At 39.4% G+C, this 21,833-nt stretch overlaps 1 protein-coding gene across 1 annotated transcript in view; it reads right to left on the bottom strand.

Annotated features, from left to right (window-relative positions):
- KIF5C (kinesin family member 5C) overlaps positions 1 to 21,833 on the bottom strand; it is an 83,283-nt gene that overhangs the window by 5,198 nt on the left and 56,252 nt on the right. Inside the window, exons 13-25 of the mRNA XM_061445409.1 lie at positions 20,930 to 20,998; positions 17,773 to 17,979; positions 16,632 to 16,778; positions 14,103 to 14,291; positions 11,579 to 11,696; positions 10,396 to 10,472; positions 8,961 to 9,070; positions 8,048 to 8,149; positions 7,385 to 7,445; positions 6,530 to 6,601; positions 5,646 to 5,750; positions 3,022 to 3,238; positions 1,909 to 2,022 (exon numbers count right to left, since the gene is read on the bottom strand). Of these exons, the coding sequence (XP_061301393.1) occupies positions 1,916 to 2,022; positions 3,022 to 3,238; positions 5,646 to 5,750; positions 6,530 to 6,601; positions 7,385 to 7,445; positions 8,048 to 8,149; positions 8,961 to 9,070; positions 10,396 to 10,472; positions 11,579 to 11,696; positions 14,103 to 14,291; positions 16,632 to 16,778; positions 17,773 to 17,979; positions 20,930 to 20,998 (1,581 nt within the window). The 3' untranslated portion in view covers positions 1,909 to 1,915. The remainder of the gene's footprint in view (positions 1 to 1,908; positions 2,023 to 3,021; positions 3,239 to 5,645; positions 5,751 to 6,529; positions 6,602 to 7,384; positions 7,446 to 8,047; positions 8,150 to 8,960; positions 9,071 to 10,395; positions 10,473 to 11,578; positions 11,697 to 14,102; positions 14,292 to 16,631; positions 16,779 to 17,772; positions 17,980 to 20,929; positions 20,999 to 21,833) is intronic.

Below are 21,833 nucleotides of genomic sequence, written 5' to 3'. Positions count from 1 at the left end.
ATCATAGAATATCTTGACTTGGAAGGACCTGTAAGGGTCATCGAGTCCAACTCCCATAACATTTAAAATTATTGCCTTGCATATAATATGTAATAGCTAATAAAGCCGGGCATTAGACCGAATCTTGAGCAATAAGGAAACTAGACCTATGAAAGCCATAGGGAAGCACTACTGTCAATTAATTTGAAAACCCACACATACACGCTTATTAAATGGCTTCATTTCAACCTGCAGGGATTCCGTTTAATTTTCAGATTCTCTTTTCTAATCTTTTTCAGAAATCAGAAATATGTAAGTTTACCCAGTTTCTTCCAAGACCTTCCATCTTATTTTTCTGCTACTCCGATTGCCCATGAACTTCTCTGCAACATGTTCCAAGCATGGCCTGAATCTGCTCATCCTTGACTGCCCTCAAATCTAAACCTCAGCATCTAAAATATTTGAGAAATATTCTATGCCTTCTGATTACTTATTATTGACTTCCAAAGTCCTATCTTGTTATACATTCATCTAGTTTTAAGTGTATTTATTTGTTAAAATACCTCTTATTAATCTACACTTGTTCACTTGACATACACCTATACCTAATGTGGGGCCTGTTTGAGTCTGACATTTAATTTCACAGTAGATGGTGTATGGCCCACCCAGTTTAGGCAGGTAGCAGTTTTTTTCCCCACAGAGCAGCTGCTACATGTTTGGAAATATTTTACATGCCTCTGTAAAACACTCTTTTCCCTTTGCTCTTTCACAGAGGTGGAAATGCAGTGAAGTAGACAGGCAAAGGCTATGTCATTTGTGAGACGGAAAAGCCAATTTCAGCTCAGAATGAACTAATGCACAAACACACTCAGCAAAGATTTGCCCTAATTCATCCACAGTGAAAATATGTTGCTTGCAGCTACAGGGCTCATGGAAAACACAATGAACAGAAACAATCTGCACAACACAATAACAGTTTGAGTGTGATGTGATGGATGGTTTGCATGCATGCATGCCATGAAACTTTCTCAAAAAAAAAAAAACAAACAAAAAGGAAAAAAACACTCAGGAATGCTAAGTGCCTAAAGGAAACCACATACTATCTGAAGAGAGTCATAAAACAGAATTAATACTCAAGGAGGAAAAAGACCCCAAACTTGGGACAATTTAGGAGTCCACTGGCTGCTTTTCACAGCCACTCATTACCATCCAACTTTCAGTAGGTCTGCAACCTAAAGTTACCATCTAAAATAACGGAGATGTAAAACACCTCACAAGTAAGCAGCATTTAAAGAAGTAAATGGAATGTGGAGGGTACATGAAGCAGTCTCACAGGAATATGCTGCTTATCTTTCCAGGATGAGATATTTACTTAGGAGAAACCTTCAAGCCCTTGCAATTAAAGTAAAATATTTTTTTCTTTTTTTCTGAAGAGAGCTGAATAAGAGTGCAAAGCAAAAGAAACAAAAGTTAAGTCTGCCAAATTGTGACACTTAAATTTGGAGAGCTCTGTGAGGCTGCCACTCATGGCAGCTCTACCCCTGTCCCAGGCTGGAATATCCCAACATGGAAATGTATTCATGTTGCAGAAAGCAGAAAATTATACTGGCAAAAGGAACCTCTGGAACTCTATTTTTACTACATGAGTTTCATGCCTCTATGTGTGAATTTCAGCACACATTACCAGAGCATTTTCTAAGAAACATTTTAAGTGATAAGTCATTAAAATAAAAACTCTCATCAGCAGCATGCAAAATATTCTAACAAGGCACTCCTTACTAAGATTACTAATTTTCACAGTTAAACTATCAGCAAACAACTCCTACTACAACTAGAAAAAATATTGTGGGTCTTCTAAAAGCAAGACTGAAATATAAGAAAACTTGGTGATCAGGGAAAGAACAGATGAGTAATTTACTGCGGTCTTACTTCTTGTCTATTTGGTGTTGTGATAGTAGGTGGGGTTTGACATTCCTCCTCCGCGGATGGCATGGACAGCCGTTGGAGAAGACGCCGGGTAATGACCAGGGCGGATGGGCTTGGCTGCAGAGTAAAAAGTAGGAAACCAAACAAGACATTTAGCTGTAATACAAAGTTTTCTACCTCTCCTCTAGTACAATCCCCATTGTGTCCAAACAAGGAGCTGTGCTTGGCAGAGTAGTCTGTAATTTAACTCTGTGGAACACAGCATTCCCTTACCTTGGCCAATAAGAAATACAACCATTTTCTGCTTGTGACAGGGCCATTTAGCCTTCCCATGCATGCCCTCATCTCTGCAAAGATTACGGACTGTCTGTACAGCAGAGGGAAGTGAGGACCCACTTGGTGGTCAGTGAGGTACCTTCTATGTTCAATTTGACTATTTATATTGTTCCAGAAGACGCTGAGAAAAAGCTGTCAGTAGGTTTCCAGCATACAGCAGGAAATACTGTGTGCTGCCTAATTCTATTTCAGGTTTTAAGACAGTAATCTTAAACTATCCAAACCATTATCCTTCTGCTTCAGCAATTCTAAAATACCACTTAAAAAACTGCCCATTTTAAGTACCATTTAATTGTATGCATGAATTCAGATTGTACCACAAAGATACAAAGATGTATCGAGTATCTGAATTAGATAGGAAGTTATTTGACTCTTCAAGAACTAAATTAAATCACAAGGAGGAGTAACCAGGGAAAAGAGAGGAAGGGACAAGGTCCCAAAAGGCAAGGAAAGAATGAAAGCAGAAGGAGAGTATGTGGGGGAGGAAGAAGAAAGTAAGAGACTAATTTAAAGAGACAAGTTTTCAGGTCACTAGAAGGGCACATAAGACCCATTATGCCATTTATTTACTGAGTTAAATAGCAGAGGCGCTTTAAACCTTAGGTGGGGCAGATTCTATTAAAAAGTGAAGTCTTTGAAGATTCCTGTGCAACAGAGGAGAAGCAGACTGTGGTGTGCCCTGGACTGCTGCTTTCAAAGCTCTTTCTATTTCAACATGAGCAAACAGACCAACCATGAAGTATGTGAGCAACCACTAACTCTTTAGCTCAATGTCCTTACCAATTTGAGCAGAGTGTGCTCTCCGTGCCATGTTTTTGGCTCTCACAGCTTCCTTAATGCGATCTACCTCCTGCTGGTACCGCTTGCGGTCTCGCATGGCATTCTCCTTGGCCTCCTTCAGTGCACTCTCCAGGGCCTTAACTCTCTCTGCCGTAGCTCTAAGTCGTTTTTCCAGCTTAGGAAGCTCACAACGAAGATCTGCATTATCACGTACCAACTGCAAGAAGAGAAGTTTCAAAACTATCCTATGGGAAAGGCTGCCTTACAAGGAGACACAGAAAACACAGATTCCTCTTCACACCTTGTACCCTGCAAATGAAACGGGTTTCTTCCAGAAACAACTGTAAAGAGCTTATGTCAAAGCAAGATTTATCTTTAACCATGCAGTTCACTTGTCCAGCTGAGGTACGATATTAAATTTTCCAGAAAGATAAAAGAATAAATGAGTTTACTCCATTCAACAGAATTTCACAAATCTGATCTCAGAGGGTGAGGGCTCCAGGATAAACTCTGCTACTGCAGAGCACTCTACTACCACACCTGCTTTCCTAGACTTTAAGAGCAAGTGCAGCAGAAAGTCTGTGTTTCTTCAGAACGTGGAAATGTCCAGCATTTCACAAATACTTGACCGCCTCATTATTTCAAACCAGTAACTCTTACATAGGTCTTACAGACAACACTGGGTATCATGAAAAATTGTCTCCAGTGGCTGTGGCATTCTTACCTACTTGTTCCCTGTTCAAGTATATGAGAAAATCAGGAAGTTTGATGCCTCAGACATTGCTAAGAAATGACTTTAGGGCCTAGAGCTATAAATGTGATTATATGCAACTTTGAATTAATGGACTTCCTCAATTAAATACGAACCTCAGCAATGTCTATCAATTATCAGAGTAAGATCTCACTTTACATGCAACAACAGCCAAGAGAGAACTGGTATTTATTTCCTTTTTATAAATAAGCCCCCGATGCAGTTAGAAAATCTAATACATTTTCTACTGAACAGATTATACCACTACCAGAAGTCAACAGAAAACTGCTCCAAAGGAGTGATTCTCACTTGTCTGGAGTGAAGGGAAAAACGTGGTTTAACTACCACACTAATAATATGGTAAAGCAACAGCATGTACTAACACTCACACATTGTTTGACATATCAAAATGTTTTACACCTGCTAGTCCGGGCTCAGTGCCAGAAGGACAACACAAGCTAAGCTAAAAAAATAAATAATAAATTGTCACAATGTGTTTTTTCTGCAAGTGTTGAACCCTTGTTCTACAGAATGGTTATAATATGAAATAACAGCAAGATGATATCACATTCAGGTCAAGTCCAATGTCACTTTTCCCTCTACATTTATTACAAGATGAAGACTCCTAGCTAGTTTTGAGTAAATATACACTGATGAGAACTATAAAAACCCGTATCTGAAAACCCAGCAGATGTGTGAACTGAGTGCAAAAAAGGCAGAACAGTAAAAGGAAAAACACTCCTAAGATGTCCCAGTTTCCATATTTAGAAACTAGGTCTTTAAACCATCTGTTCCCTGGGAATTTCAAAATACTGAACCTTAGCGGACACTTGTCATGGTCCTGCACTGCTTGCTTTTTTAGCACTTCCCCAGAAATAAATAAAGCAAATCATGGAGAGCACTGTGTGTCACTAATAACAGTTTGAGAAAACTGCTCTGGAGAATGTTTTGTCACTATTAAAAGAGGAAATCAAAATAATCTTTACTATTTGGTGCTCTGCACCCAAACAGTGGGAGACAGTTCAAAAATACTAACACCTAAGAGGAAGGTGGAAGCATACTTATTGGATGAAATAATCCAGTTGTACCTAACAAGGTGCTACCGAGATATACATATATATGTACACACACATATACACACTATTAATATATGCAGACTGCTGGTAAGCAGAGGGAAGGCTCTTTCTTTGGTGTATATCCAAAACACTTGCCTACTACACATTCCCTCCAACCCACATTTGCATGGTGGGTATGTAGGTTAAAGGGCTCTCCATTGCCCTCATCTCTCCAAACAGCTGTATTCAAAGAAAATGGGAACAACATGTGAAAGAGGGAGGAGACAGAAATAGACTTGCCCAGAAATAGACCACCAACCTCAGCATTCTGGGGTGGCACTAGCCGTTAAGCTGCACAGAAAACCTCTGTTTCTTTGCTCTCATACTTTGCTGGTTGACTTCCCTGAAGTCACCTCCAAGAGTGCCTCTAAGCAGCTTTAGACCAGAAGTCAAAACTGTGGATACACAATTCATCTAGAAACCAGCACACAAGGTAATAACAAGCACGTTATTCTGTTGTTTATGCATTACACCAACGTGGTGACAATCCTGCCAAAACTGCTAGAGCCTATTTTCACAGAAAAAAAAATAAGTGTTTATTTAACACGTTCATAAGAAGTATAAGCAGTGGGAAGAACACTCTCACACCAACTTCTAATTCCAAGAATTTTAGTTGAGAACTGTAGGTGACATTTCCTCAACCAGTACATATACCTTCAAAAACTACCCCTTTAAACAGAAAAAAAAGTGTATTTTGGGGGGGACGGAAGGATGGTGGGAGGGAAGGAGAGAGAGAAGGAATGATGCAGAGCCCCTACCTGTTTGTGAACCTTTGTAAGCTGTTCCAGGTTGTTCTCAAGAAAGGAAATTTTCTGCTTCTGCGCAGCACTTCCACCCCCATCATCGCTATCGAGTTCAACACTCTGCACAGGAAGAAACCAAGAGGAAGCTCAAGTCTTTTGTGACTTTAAGTTCCCAAAGGCAGAAAAGCCCTCCAACGCCCCAAATCAAAGAGAATTTATTTTACCTGCTCATTTAATATTTAAGAGCCACATTCCCCACTACACAAAAAATACACTCTTCTTACTGAACAATTACTGGGGGATCCTGAATAGGAAAATCATAGATTTTAGTGGAGAAACCCCATTTTCCCTCTTTCTTTTCCCTCTCCTGGAAGACGTTTTTATGTAATAAGGGTTTTCAACCTTAAAAAAAAGTATAAAAACTCTTCCCCAAAGCTACTCTAAAGGACTGAAAAGCATTGTGAAGCCTTTGTCTATTTATGCAGCTTCAGACTTCCCCAAAAGTTAAAAATACATTAATTTCTGCTAAATAATAATTTTGCCAGGAAGAGCCTGACTAATCACAAGCGTACAGAAAGAAAGAGCCACAACATTCAGGGTAGTGTTAGTACAAGTTACATTGAATAATTTCTGGTACCCATTAATATCAGCTTTGAGAACTTTGTAACAGAGCTGAATTGGCTTGGTTCATTTTGCTTAACCACCAGGACTTCTCCTTAACAAATTAGGACCAAATAAAAGCTAATAAATATCACAACAATTTTTAGCTTATTACTCACTATTATTGAAAAAGACAGTGTCCTTTTTTGTAACAACATGCACTAAAAGCTTCCAGCACATCACAAGAATACTACAAAAAAAGGTAAGACTTTGGTTTAAAAGAGTATATATAGTCTTACTTTTTTAACGCGCGTGGTAAGATCTTGGACGAACAGTTTGCGAAGGTTGTGAAGAGTCTGAAGTTCTCTTGCCTGGAACCAAAATAACAGTAACCAAAATAAAAGGCATAAACCTTTTTAAGATGTAGTTATAGTAGCTAGTAGATAGTCTGGTGTAAAAATTCTCCTCAGATTTGAGTCAACAGCAGGTAAAAGAGCTCTGGATTCATTATCTAGCAAATGCATTAGCCTGCTCTGAATGCTTACTCACAGGCACTTAGGATGTTTAAGTGCACTTAAGATGTTTAAGTGCTTTTTAAGTTTATGGCAAAAACCCAGGCTTTCCAAGTTTCTTTTTTTATATGCACCAACTTCTCAGGCTCAGCAACATAATCACCTTACTCCAGTTTGGGGGTATGACACACGAAGTGTAAACCCTACCCCTGCTCCCAGCAGGAGGGAAGCACTTAATCCATGTGCAGGGAAGGAAACTATGTGGATAGGCAGTTCACGCACCCCAACCCCATATTGCACCAAAGCCATACTGAATGGAACTGTCTTTTCAAAGTTGCTAAGAGCAACCTTAACTTTCCCATTTTATGCTTATCCACTCACAGACTGGAATTTAAATAAATTTAAATAAATGAACATCCCCAACTCTCTCAGCCTTCCCTCACAGGACAGGTGCTCCATCCCTCTGATCATTTTTGTGGCCCTCCTCTGGACCCTTTCCAACATGCCTGTATCTTTCCTGTACTGAGGACTCCAGGTGGGGTCTCACCAGATCACAGTAGAGGGACAGAATCACCTCCCTTAACACACCAGTGATGAAGACTTAGGGGGCAAGAAGCCCAATAAAGTGTAATTAAGACATACCACTGTTTCCTCCAGCCCCTTAAGATCTTCTCTTGCTTGTTCCCTTTTATCATTAAGCAGTCTAGAAAGATCACAACATTGAATACAAATAAAAAATGTTGAAGTTATATAAACAGAAAAGAATCAATCAACACTCAGTTTGAGTAGAACATCTGCAGATGAAAGCAAACTGTACATCCATTTGCATCTGTAATTATGCTTCTGTCCCAAATATGCAGCTTTCTCACACAGAATGGCTGAGCCACCATCTCCATTTTTTGTGTCCACGCATGAAATTTTTCTCTCTCATTTCCAGAAACGGTTTTTACTCTAGCATCTATTTATTACTAAAAAAAAAAAAAAGTTCCAAAAACTCATTTCGCAACTTCTTTCTTACCTGTTTTTGCTGTGCATTAAGGAATGAGGGACTGATAAGATATTTCATAAAATAAGATTTCTAAAAAAGTTTTTTTGGCAAGTATTGAGCCCACTACTGAAAAGCCTATGAGAAAAAAATGTGGAGTAGTTGGTAACCATTTATTAGCACTGCATCTTGGCTTTGTTACTGAAATGATCATTTCAGTGTGAATATTTCAACACAAATGCCTCTTTCCAGCACATCTCCCGTAGACACATTAAGAGATATATTGACAAGGACACCAGACGAGAAAACTGTTGACTTACATGAGCTTTTCCAGTTTCATTTCCCTTTCCTGGTCCTCAGTTTTTAATTTATCATAATCAGCACTCAGTTTCTCTTGTTCCAATTGAAGCTTCTGATTCATACTAGAACACAAAAGAAAAAGTCAGTACAGCTCAGTCCTGAACCTCATAAACAAGCATGGTAAATCTACATTTAAAAAATGGGTTTAGAAAGAGGAAGGAAAAAAAACGAAAGAAATTAGGCATAAAGAATCTGAAGAACAATATTTAAAAATATTGGAGAATTAGATTCAGTGGCTTGCTTCCTTTATCATAAAGGATGTAAACTGTTCTTGCCATTTTTCTGTCCTGCTTCCTCATGTTTCTCATTTCCTTATTATTAGTCTTTGGCCACATAATAAATATGATGAAAGGAACACTACGCATTAAGATTGCCTAGATTTTATGAACACTGACAAAAAAAAAAAAGTACAGGAGCAAAGAACACAATTTTTCAAATGCTGGAGTATCTGAATAACAGACTTACATTGCTGTGTGAGGAAGAAATATTTAGAGTGTGAAAATGATATATATTTGGGTCACTCAGACTCTCAAAGCCTGTGGCAGGACTTGTTCTTATAAGATCCCCTCAAAACCTTTATATTTTAAAACCTGTTCTCTTCAAAGCTTCTCTTACCTACATTATTCTGTTTTTCTCTCCACAATTTTATGGACTTGTTAAAGCTCCATAATAAAAAACCAGGCACTACAGTTATTAAAATAATGCAAAATAATCAGAGAGTTGTTGGCTGAATGAATGAAAACCCTTCTTTCTGTAAGACACTGAAATATATAGACATCAGTTAAAACTAATAAAAAAAACAACCCCAAAACATCCTTACAGTATCACAGAACAGGACAGCAAAAGAAAAAGCAATAGAGCAAGTAAACATACTCTCTGATTTCATCAATTATTTTCTGCTTCTCCTCAATTTCATCCCTCAGCCTGGACAGCTGCTTCTGGTGGGCTTCCCTGTGACTCTCCATCTGCTGCTCCAGTGCCTTCTGCAGAGTACAAAACCCAGAGACATACATGAAACAGAAATCAAGTATCACAGCTAACCTTCCATGTCAGCTGAATCAACCTATCTTTCTGGATTTGAGTGAGGCTTATCAAATGAGATTAATTCAGGAATCTGCCTGATACATCTTAAAACTGTACATCTCCTCATCCAAACATTTAATTCAAACAGTTTTTAGCAACAGATGCACACCAATTTCTACTCATTTTCTTGTGCAGGTCAGGGTCTTATGTCAAGTGCCAAGAATGACAGTTTTTACCACTCCTCTATTTTATGAGTTTATTCAGCAAGTAAATATATGTACAGCTATACCCGTGATAGAAGTAAAACTCATTCCCTTCTCACTCTGATAATTGTTTATCCACAGCCCTGTTATTCAAATTCTATGAATAAATATATCTCAAGTAGTAAGAAAAATTCACTGCATCTCTTTAGATTGCTAATAAAAGATTTGCATTTTTTTCTCCAACTGTAAGGAATAACTGTGCAACTCTCACTAACTTTAACTTCTTATAATTGAGGTGAAAGTTCTACAGGCAGCTGACAAACTTCTATCACTATTCTTGCAAAACTGTATTTTTCTTTCAGTTTGGAACTCCATTAGAAACACAACTCACACATTACTGATTAACATTTCATTGCATTCCAAAGGAAGAAGTAAATACCAGAAAACAGGTTTATATTTCATTATTATTTCTAGGAGATAGTTAGAATTCTTGCCAATTTTTTTAGGAAAGTGGCCTCTTTTTTTTTAGTACATGAATTATATCAAGCCCAGTATCCTGATTTGCCACTTATCAAATTGACTTTCAGCAGACTTCCACTGGCAAAAAATTAGAGGAACATAGAGGTGAATCAATATAATTTTCCAATTCTATATAACAGAACTGTTCTCAACTATATATGCAATATACTGGGTATTATAATTTGGTTCTTTGTTCGTGTGATCTAAGGAGTCCAAGCGTCTCCAATTCAGCAAACACAGTACACTGAACCTCTCTACCCTTTGGAACTGGCTCAGCTTAAAAACTGATGCACTCACCTCCCAGGATGTTCAGACTATGACTTACTTTTCTCCATCATGTGGTCAACAACCTCAACACTAGCAAGTTCTGATTTGACATTGTGAAGATCGTTCAGTTAAGTAAGGTCAAGTTTTCTAACTGAGACTGTCAGTTCTGACAGAAGCTGGAAGCGTTTTCTAAAAGCACGCAAAGGGCACAGGAAGACAAAATTACACCCTAATTATCAGCTTAATGAAGGTTCTCACTGAGAAATGCTCTCTAAAATTGTAGCATGCCATACTACCTTCATCTCCTCTGCATCCTGAAGACGGGTCAGATGCTCTTTCTCCTTATCCTTGAAACTGACTTCATGCATCTTTTCTGTTTAAAGTCGAAAACAGTTAAGAATTAACTGCACAGTTCCAGGACATGCTATGTTGAGCCATTAAAAAAAAAAAAACACAAAGTAAAGAGTTCCTCTTTTGGCAGGGGAATGAGGACAGACAGCTTTAGAGGGTCACAGTCATGGTTTGCGGTACCCATTGCCCAAATCCCCTTCTCCTTTACTAACAAGACACATTTTTTTCAATCCACCCAAAACCTTTCCAACCTACTCTTGCTTCCTTATAAGCATACTTATTGCAATCTCCCTTGCCCTTTTCACTTTCTGCTGGGAAATGGTGCCTCTAGAACCAGGTCATTTCTTATGAGTGCAGTAGGAAGATCAGGACATGGAATAAAAAAATCTATTCTAAAAATGTAGGAGATGTTAAAAAGAAAGTCTTATCACCACCTGCTGCTCCTGGAGTCAGAGAAGATCCCTTCTGCAGAAATCCAGAATAACGTTAAGGCTACAAGGTCACATTGTAATTTTACATAAACCAGGACCTTAGCAATGCCACAAGAACTGCTTTTTATACACATTTTCCACATTAAATCAGAAGGGGAAAAACAGCTCTTAAAAAGAAGTCAGCTGGATCCTACACAGGAGCTAGGAAAGACAGATCTTTTACTTGGCCCTAAGTGAAGCAGCTTGCTTTTGAACAGGGAAGGCCATTTGCCAGAGGGTCAACTGAAATTAGATGTATAACCAAGAATTTTAGAGAACAGAGACTTAGCAAGAATGATTGGTGTTGTCTGACTAAAGTATTTAGTTATGTTTTGGGTTTTTTGGTTTTGTTTTTAAATTTCTCACATCATTAGAGGTGAAGCTCTTGTTATTGAGTTTTTGATTCTTTTGAGAAATTAAGTTTTCTGTATTTTGTGAATGGACTAGGCCGAAAGGGGTAATTCTGGTTTTATCTGAAGTGTAATTTACTACAAGGAAGTGCAATATGTTAGATATTCTGAATCACAATTTTGTCTTCATCACAAAATACTAAATAGACAATAAAATGTCGTAGAACTACTGCACATATGATACCTTAGGCAATAGTGAATTTTCTAAGATATAAAAGAAATGATAACCACAAGACGAAATGTTGTACCTTGAGCACGCAACTTGGCAAGCTCTTCATTGAGAGAGTCCTGTGACTCTTCCAGTTGCCTTCTCTTCTGCTCCATATTTTGCATGTAGTCTGTAAGGGACTTGATCTTTGCTTCATGCTTTTAGGACAAAGGGAATAGCAATGAGATGCAAATACCACAGTTTGTTACCAAGGAATTAAGGTACTGTCCTATGTCAGAGAGGAAAAAGAGAAAGCTCTCCATATGCAGAGCTGATGACTAGGAGAAAACACAGCAAAAGATCTGAGAAAGAGCTAACAGAACCAAAAGAGACTGCGTTTTTAAAGGTCATATTCAGTAGCCCAAGACATATACCAAATAGCACAGGTAGTAATTCCAGGGCAAACATCATGGGAAGCTCATGACTAGGTGTTAAACACACAGCAGTAGTTCACTAAAACGAGCTAAACACCAGGCTTTTGAAGTGGCCTCTGGATGCTTCGACCTGCAGAAGCTCAGACTGACCTGCCCCAGCCATCATGACGATTTGTTTCTTCCTAACATCCTTCTGAACTAGAAGGCCTCATGTTTAAATAGCAAACAGTGGAGAACATAGTGAAAACTCAAAAAATTAAAATAAAATTTTCTAATTTGGGGCTAAATTCAAGTGAATTATTACATCCTATTAATAAGGCCACTTAAGCAGATGTCATTCACTTTGGCAGAGAGGAGTTGAGACCTCTGGTTTGGCGCTACTGTGAAGATCTGACTTAGAGAGGAGCAATCCCTAGCAGGAACTAAAATAGTTCATTCAGAGCCTCCTGGCATCAAGGTCTCTAGGAAGGGAAAGGTGCATTCCTGATTTGCATGCTTTGGGCAGGAGATCCTCTAATAGATTCCTAAATTTGAAAAGAAATCTGTCCAACTCCCAGCTTGGCTCCAAATGTTCTGTCCCCACAATAGAGACTGTTGGTATGGCACACAGTGGTGATGCACCATTTTATGGATCCGCTAAACACCATACCTGTGTAATCCTGTGATATGGCACTGCCATTGGCAGTAACAAGCCACCAGCTTTGGACTGAGTTTGCAAGGCCTCAGGACTGAGGCTTGCCAAATTTGATCTCTCTAAGCTCTTCCCGAGCTGTCTCACAGCTTTTATTTCATTTCTTTTCCTTTCTTTTACACCTTTTCTTTCCTTGGTGGCTTTATAGATAATGTGCATTTGCCCATTAAGAAGATTCTGAGCATAACACCACCTGGCTTCTTCTCAGTTTTAAACAGACAGGCCTCAATATGCACTTAGATGCAGAACCTCCAAAATGCCAAGACAAGGTGATCACAGGCCTAAGAGTATTTCTGCCTGGTTTCCTCATCATGTGAACATGCAGTACCTGAATAATCATCTCTCAAATCCTAAACCTCCAGTCTCCTGTCTGTAAATAGGTACTGAGGACAACAGTTAGGTCATGCCTGTGACAAGCTCTGACGTTCTCTGTGATTCAAGCGACTATAGTGTAAGGACACAAACACAAACCCTACAGAGGCACCTGGGCTGCCTTCCATTCATTCCTTCGCCAGGTCAGTTTAAGCCAGCACCAGGGCTGAAAGAGGCTGTCCCACTGCCTCCTGCTGAGACCTTTATTCCCAGCTCTGTGTTCCTGCTCCTTTCCTGCCAACAGAAGCATGTAAACAGCTGATTTGCAAGTCAAACCTTAATCTGTGTTACCAATGCAAGTTCCCAAGGAAAGTGCGCAGCACATTTTGGCAGGATGACTTCTTTCAGTGGCCATGCCAGCCCAGAGTCTACTTTAAGACAGGATGAAAAGTATATTTTTTACTTAACATTTTTGGACAGCCAACACCCTCAGGGCTCTAGCCTCCCTTTATACTAAGAAGCATGCTTCCAGCTACAGTTTTATTAGGTAGAACTTGATAAAGACATTCTGCTGCAGGACAAGAAGCTATCCTTGCTCCAGGTTTATTCAGACTGGTAGTAAATGAAATATAATAAACTGTACTGTGTTCTCCCCTTCACACATCCACTTCAAAGCAACTGAGCATGTCAAAACAGCTAGCCCCTTTGCACGCAGGAGGCTGCAGAAAGCATGCACTGTAACTGCGATCCCCTGTAAAGCTCTCCTACCATGTGAATGTATTGCTACCTAGTTATTTTGGTAGCATGCTAACAGACAGATACAGAGGGCTCTCCAAATGTTTTGAAAGTGGACCAAACAATCACTGCTTCCTTTCTCAGGCTGTTTTTTAGTGAAGGTATAAGATACAAATTCATGCTGAGGAAATCACTCAAGCTGGATTTTCAGTATTATGCCATAGAACACATTTTGAGATCTACAGCAGAACATGATCTTGCCACAGAATGTACTGAAAAACATTGTGGGGGTGGAACAGGAGAAGACAGAAAAGCCCAACAAAACAGACAAGAGAAATACCACTCTGCTCCTTGAAGTCTCATTTCTCACTCTTGGCACATATTTCTTGAGGAAGAAGGCTGAGAAAGTCATCAAACTTTGCTGCAAAGGGATAAGGAAGGAGCAAACATACTTGTGAAATGAGCAGCTGGCAAGCTGCAAGCTCCCTCTCGCTGGCATTCATCTTCCTGTTGGAGTCTATCTGGGCACTCTCCAACTGCTTGCTGCGGTTCACCAGAGATTTCACCTCAGACTTCATCTTGCTGATGTAAAGCCGTGCCATGGTGAACTCCTCCTCAATCACCCCATTCACATCTGCTAACTAAACACAGAGAAGATTGCAGTCTTGAACGTCTGATTCTTAGAGGTAAGTCAGCCCAAAGCAGTCTTCCTGCTGTGAAGCTCTTCTCTAGAGCTAGGTAGCTTCTGTGAAAGCACAGCAGCCCTCAAGGAGTACCCATGGACCTTCAGGTCACCTTTAAACAAGTTAAACCACTGTTTCTTACAATCGTCATCGATAAGCTTCAAAAGTGAGAAACTAAGGCTCATGCTCACAGCGTGCTTCATCAGTTTAGTGGTTCAACATCTGAAGCAATCAAGCTCACCATCATGGCAAGAGCTTATTTTGGAGAAACCTTCTCATGTCACCAGCACAGGAAATTTTCCTTTTTTCGAACTGCTAAAAGATGACAAACATTTTCAAAGTACTCCTTAAAGAACTTTCCTCTTGAAGGACTGTGCTTCTTCAGTAAGGAGCTGTAAGACAGACATGGGTCTGGAAATCTCACCTGGCAAGAGAAAAGTAATCGCTCTCATCTCTAAATATGAGTATCACTCTATTTATACATCATTTCCTTCCCTGGTTTTAATATGGTGCCTTTTATTTGTATGTCTTTCTCTTAATGATTTTTCTTCAACTACTTAATTCATGTAACCCACTGACAAGCTGTGAAGGTTCTTCTTGGGCAAACATATGGCTGGCAACTTCATTTGCTTTTTGCCTTTTTCCAAGCACTGCCAAGGGGAAGGTAACACGTGCTCTATCTTCTCCCAAGAGCCTAAAAAATGCAATTGCTTCCAAAACTCTCAGTCTGGTCTGAAATTAGACACACTTTGAGAACATGCTAATTGCCAACAATTTGAAATTATTCTTCTAAAAGCTTCTCAATCTGGCCTTATTTACACTGACAGCTGTCCTATAAAGTGCTGACATCTTAGTTACTATAAAAATTTGTATCAAACAGCCGCTGCCTCCAGTTTCAAAGATCTCTACTCTTACAGTTCCTACTACAATGGCCACCAGAGGTTGCTGTAACATCTAGCGAAGTCTGGTCTCCTGGTCCTGGTGTCTGCATAACCTCATCAGATGAAAGGGATACTGTCTTCTGCAGCAAGTGCAGGCTGGGGCATCTGTTGATTTAAGGGGGCTTTAGCAGGATATCAACAACTCCCAGAGTCAACTCAAAACACTCCAGCCACACATGCTCTATTTTAGGTTTGAATATTCGGGAAAGTTCATTGCTCAAAAACTGTGAACTAAAAGCAGGAGAAGGAAGTACATTGCAAAGAATTTACATACATGGTGAAAATTAATTTCTTAATCCAGTTTTAGCAATTGCTCTTTTTCAGATGGTTTTAAATGGAGAGATAAGATGGCATTAACATCACCCAGAACATTTTCCTGGCCATGAATATTTCCATCAGGGATGTGCCATTTAGCAATGACCACACAAGTATCTTCTGTGAGACTCAGCATTTTGCTCATATGCAACAGGAGCAGTGTGACAGAGTAGCCACCTCCTCTACTGTATCTGTAAACCCAGGAGCCAGAGAGAAAGCAAATTTCAAAGTGAAACTGGACAAAATTTGCTCCATCTCCTGGCATGTTCAGATGCCAAGGTTTCTGTCACTTCAGCCACCTTCAATCCTGTTCTTATCTCCTTACTTCAGAGGAAAAGGATCCTCTGCAACTTTTCCTCTGTAAAGGTCATTAGTCAAGATACAAAAGTTAAGCTGGTCTTACTGTCATGCAATTATTTATGGGGTATCTAGCACAAATTTACCAGTGCTGGAAATCAGTAATTTTAAAGCATCTTCTGTTCAGAAACACACACAGAAGTGTGGGCTCTTTGATAAAGTGCTGAAAGGCTGTAACCATAATTTCTGCGCTGCTGTTTTGATTCAGGTGCCCTGAACAACTGTCAGTACAGACCTCTGGCTTTGGGAACTGTTCACCTTCAGCTACACAACAGTTTTAGGACAAGCTTCAAACAAAGATAGCCAGCCAAAAGCCAAATCTCACCAATAAAGATTCTTCAGATTCTGGGAATACTGGGTCATGCCAGCTAACGAAGGAATAAGGCTATGTGTGTAGTCTTGTGGGGAACTCAGATTCCTCCATTAATAAATGCATAAACACACGGATAGGCTGCATTAGTCTGACCCCAACCATGAAGCTGGGAATAAGAGGGCCAATTGTCTGCACAGACACTGACTGACCATCTCTGACCCAGACAAAGACCTCTTCAGTATTTTACTCTGGTTCTAGCCATGATTTAACAGCAATGTCCTGGGAGAATGACATGTATCACATGTATTCCACATCAAGTATTTTCATATTGCAGGAGGTGGGTGGGGCAAGCAATAAAGATGGCCAACTTACTGTTTTAACATCGTTAGTACCAATGATACCTCCAATCTCTCCCAGGTCCTTAAGCAGCAAGTTCAAGATTTCTGTAGCTCTTTTCTTCTGATGGTTACTGAGCTCCTGCAACTGTCCCAATTCCCTCTGGGTCGCTGTCAGGGCACTCTGAAACGGTTTAAGAGCAAAAATTACATTCACCCCAGCACACTGGGCATCAGTTTTTGTGTGATAACCAGGTAACAGCATGATGTCTTGTACTTTCCTGAATGTGCCTACTAGCTCCATGTACTGTCACGTACAATTCTACCTTGCCATAATCCACTTTTGCAACTCACTTGCTAACAAGGCTACTTTAGATCTATTAAATGTAGTAAATCCGGTAAGAATCTTACTTGCATAATACATGTCAAAGAAGGTTAATCACAGAGAAACAGGTATAGAAGGATATAAAATTTAATTTTTTTCAAATGGATTTCATAGTAATCTGTTTTACTGAAGTGGGTAATGAAGCTTTCCATGAAAACAGACCTGCTACTCAGCATGCATAATGAATTAAGGAACATGGATGTATTAAGCTAGTAAGCAAACCTTGATTTTTCTCAGATTTTTTCCTTAAGTTCAGTATAAATCAGCTGAAAAAAGCTGACTTTTTTTCCTGATTCACTCCCCGAGATCCCCTGACTCAATATAAAATCCCTGCTCTGCAGCACAGAGTCCAGAAAAACACAAAATGCTGCAATTTGCATAAAGCAGATTTTCACATCTTTCTTGGCATAATACAGTTTTTAAATACCCTAAACACAGAATGGCCAGTTCTCACATTCAGTTCAGTTACCTCGATGGTGTGCAAAATAGAGAGGTTGCAAGAGAGACACAATCTGAATCTGCCATCAGCTCCCATAAAGTATCTTCTGAATTACCTTAATTTTATTTTTTAAGTAAGAGAGAGGTCAGCCTCTGCAAATAATGGATCTTTTAACAGCTTCCCTGATACTTCCAATTTTTAAACTACATAACAACACGCTTGGCAGAGGTATCTGAAAGATTCCTGAAACAGCAAAGGCTAGCAATTTTCTGGGAACCCCTACGGAAATCTTTAGGGGAGGTGCAGAGTTAGGGGGTGAGAAGGGAACCAGCACTATAAACTGCTTGCGCTTACACTCTTCTGTGCCAGCTCATCAGCCAGTTGCTCATTGGCCCTTGTTTTATCCTCCACTTCTTGGGATTTCTGGTCATAATTGACAGCTAATTCTTCCAGGGCTTGAAGGACCTCTTTTACTTCATCTTTTGCTGCTTCATTCTCTATCTGAAGACGGGTCAGCTCCTCTTGAATCTTCTCATAATCTCTCCTAGTGGAGGCCAAAAGCTGGAAACCAGATATCACAGAAGCATTAAGTCACCCAGAAACTCATTCAAAAGACAACACTGAAAAGGGCAAAACCAGACAAAGTATAAGCACACAAGCATGTGTGCAAGAAAGAAAAAGCACAGGAGAAGAAATCCTGCCACTCTACCAGAAATAGCATCGGTTTCGGCATAAATGTATTTGAAGGCTCTGAACTTCAATAAAAAGAAAAATCTTAATCAAATGCTATTTGGACAAGAGACTGAGGTAGAGAAACTTGTTTTAAACAGAATCACAGCTCCAAATAATTTTTTTTGCCCTCAATCCAATGCTGCAGCTAGGACTAAAAAGTACCAAAGTAAAATGTTTAAACAGAGACTCGTAACTTTGAACTGAACCAAGTAAAGGGCTCTCTGAGGCAGCCTCAAAGATCTTGTGGCATTACAGAAATATTTTGATAAGCAAACCTATGATGTTTTTTCTTAGTTATCATCTGAAGCCTGATGCTGAAGACAGATAAAACTGCTCGTACTTGCTGAGGCACAATACTACCTATGCTAGTATTTCCAATTTGTAAAATGTATTAAATTTACTATTTGCATCCTATGGAAAGAGATGCTGAAGTTTCAGTAACAGTGCTGATTGTAAGGAATCAGTTGCATGGTCCTCCCCCTTGCTCTTGCACCACTCTATCTTCATTCAGATGTTAAAGTCTTGAAAATTAAGCTCTCAGGTTATTAGCACAAAGCCAGACTCAACTGCAGCCATGTACTGCAGAATGATGTGAAAATAAATAAAAGGTGCTACCCAACATTTATTGCTGATACTGTACTTTCAAGATTAGTAACAAAATTGGCACTTAACATTGCTTAAAAACGTAAAGTGTAGAAAAATAATATAAAACTGGTGCACAAAAAACAAGAAGGCATTCATGCTCATCCTAACAGCAAAGTTTGGACATTCATTCACAGAACTCGCTTATTTCCAAGCCTTCCTCTGTACATATTAGTATAACATTACTGTATTGCAGCTTTCTTGGACAGTAGAACACAACCTGCACTAAATTGTGCTGGGTGGACTCCTCCTGACCTGTCCCACCACTGCTCACTGCCTCTCAGATTGTGAAGAAATTGAGTGCGAGAAACCAATCAAAACAGAAGCGTCTCTCTAAAACAGACCACCTAAAAGGGAATGTCAGAGAAGACATTGCTTTTTTTTTTTTTTTTGGCTCAGAGTGCTAATGGAAAATAGGAAACCAACCAGGCAGCTTCAGACACTGGCATGTGCCCAAAGTGGTGAAGAGAGGATTCAGATGTAAGGGAAATTTATCTCACTGGTAATGCTGCAGCCTCAGAAGTGCACTCACATTATGGAAAAACCCACTGAATTGCCAAAGCCAGATGGCATGTAAATATTTAAACAACAAAATAGCTTAAAATAATCTTTCTACTAAACACAGATGGAACTATTATTTACATTTACTTAAGAAATTTACTGTGTGAATATTACTGCGACTTCAAGTAAAGGCAAGTGTTATGTATCACCTAGAGCATAAACACAGCTCCCCAGAAGATTCTTGTTGATATAATGTGGAAAAATATACCAAGATTTTAAAAGGCTATTAATAACACATTATACCAATCAGTTCTAAGCAAAGGGAGGGAGACGGCTGCAGCACTTTGTTGATCTGTTCACAGCATGCAAGATGTAAGGGTGGAAGATTCAGAATCCCCCCCAAAGCACACACCCTAAGAAGCAGCCAATGAAAAGGTACTAAAGACACAAGAATCAACACAATGCCATCTGCAGTAGTCCTCTAGATTTATAATTAACCTGCTGGCTTAATCAAGCATGAAAAGTACTCTAGTTAATTAGGGGGAAGCAGAGTGAGGCAGCTGCTCTGCAGCTACTGTATAATGGAGCTAATCACAGCTCTAAGAGAGAACAGGTACATCGCTCCCACAGTGCTTACTCGTGGAAGACAAACCTTGAAAAATTAACTGAATTCCTTTAAAGAAAAAAAAAACAAAAATGTCACATTAGCTGTCAAAGGTAAGAGACGGACGTGCTTCTTGGATGAACCTTCTGTACAAGCTGTGCAACATCAGCTGCAGAGACTTCAGTAAGTCTAGATTAGAATATATGCAAAAAAGGGGGGAAAATGGTCTATAAAGCAAGGATTAGAGGCCTCCAAAAACATGAGTCATCTTCCAGATGTAATACTGAGTATGGAACACAGAAGGTGAGGAATAAGCCGGTGTACAGCACGCTTCCAAATATCTAACACAAATAAAGGAACGCACATCACCCAAAAATTAAGACAAAAAAAAAAAAAAGACACAAGAAAAACTGTGAGGGGAAAATAAGCTTTAGATGAGAAGAACATTGATGTAAAAAGATGGTAGAAGTGAGACGGTGTAAATAACATGTCAGAAAATAACGCTGCTGAGAATGCATAAAATTCTGTTACATGTGTATAGCCATGATATGGGTAGCACAATCAAAAGAAAGTTATGGCAAGTGAATGAAGAATTTAATCATGGACTAAAACTCCTGCAGTGAGGACAAGTCCTCAAAGGTGGCAGGTAAGTCATGACTGATGAGTAACAGACATTTTTATATGTTGTTCTCTCCCTCTTAAGGGGCTAAACCTGGAAACTTTCTTGAGGGTTTTGATAAGGATTGATACATGGACAGAATAATTCTCTTCAATTACAAGAGAGGTTTCACACCCCAAAAAAGCAGCCAGCATAATGCTGTACTCCAACTGAAGTGGCTCAAGGAGCTACAATAGGCACTCTCCTAAAGAATCAAGGCAATGTTTTGTGCAAAGAGAGACCAAAGTTTTGGAACACTACTGATGGGTGAACTCTCACACCAGGATTATATTTCTTGGTCAGAATAGTGCAAGGGTCTCATAAGAAAAATGTAAGGGCCTTTTTGTTTGGTGGTGGTTTTTAAAGGTTTTTACCTCCTCTTGATCCAACATTTGTTGCTTTAGCTTTTCAGCCAACTGGCTCTGCTGGTTGATTTCATCATCCTGCAATGAAAGAGGGTTGGAGATTTTTAGTTTCTTTTCACAGTTCTTGTTTGGTCACTTCTATTTCTCCTTTCTAGAAAAGAAGGAGCAATAACACCATAGCAAACCTTCTGCACGTTCCAGTGGTATGAGAGGAGAAAAATATACATACACAGAGATACAGAGATACAAAGTAAAAGCAATGCATGCATGCAGTTGTCTCTACTACATACCTAAGCAGAAGTGTCCCTGATGATAAACAAGATACTGAAGTGATCAGAGTTGGACCTTATAACTTTGACAACATACATGATGTTTTACAGATGTAAATACATATAGACGTACAAATACATATACAGTCTCTCTCCCACTTACCCTATCCCCATATTTTAGCTACAGAGAGATCACTGGGGACAGACTACAACTTACAGCTAGCTCTGAAATGCATTCATGTACTGCATTAACACTCAAAACACCACACAGAACTTGGAGCACTCAACTGCAGAATATGCATTTTCCTACTCCCACCAACCCCTTGAGGGAAATACTGCCAGGTAATACATAGCCAGGCATCCAATTCTACTGGCATTTCAACTTCCTTAAGACAGCATCCTCATGGGTAGGAACTGATCTTAAATACAGACAAGAAATGATGATGGACTCTTCCGTACAAGTCCTTCCTCCAAAACACCAGAGGAGGCACACCAAGCACAGCCTCTGACCAAGTCCATCTCTGTTCTTGTAATGGATATCCTTCTCTAAAGGAACTTACCAAAGATAAATGGTTGCTTTTTATCTTATCACAGTCAATTTTTATTTTGTGTTTCACTGACAAGCATTCTAACGGATCTATTCT

The sequence above is a fragment of the Pezoporus flaviventris genome, unplaced genomic scaffold, assembly GCF_033815535.1.
Source record: "Pezoporus flaviventris isolate CSIRO_AGI_PZ_B2104156 unplaced genomic scaffold, CSIRO_AGI_Pfla_v1 ptg000001l, whole genome shotgun sequence".
Lineage (NCBI taxonomy): Eukaryota > Metazoa > Chordata > Aves > Psittaciformes > Psittacidae > Pezoporus > Pezoporus flaviventris.
This window is presented reverse-complemented; position numbering and strand designations above follow the sequence as displayed.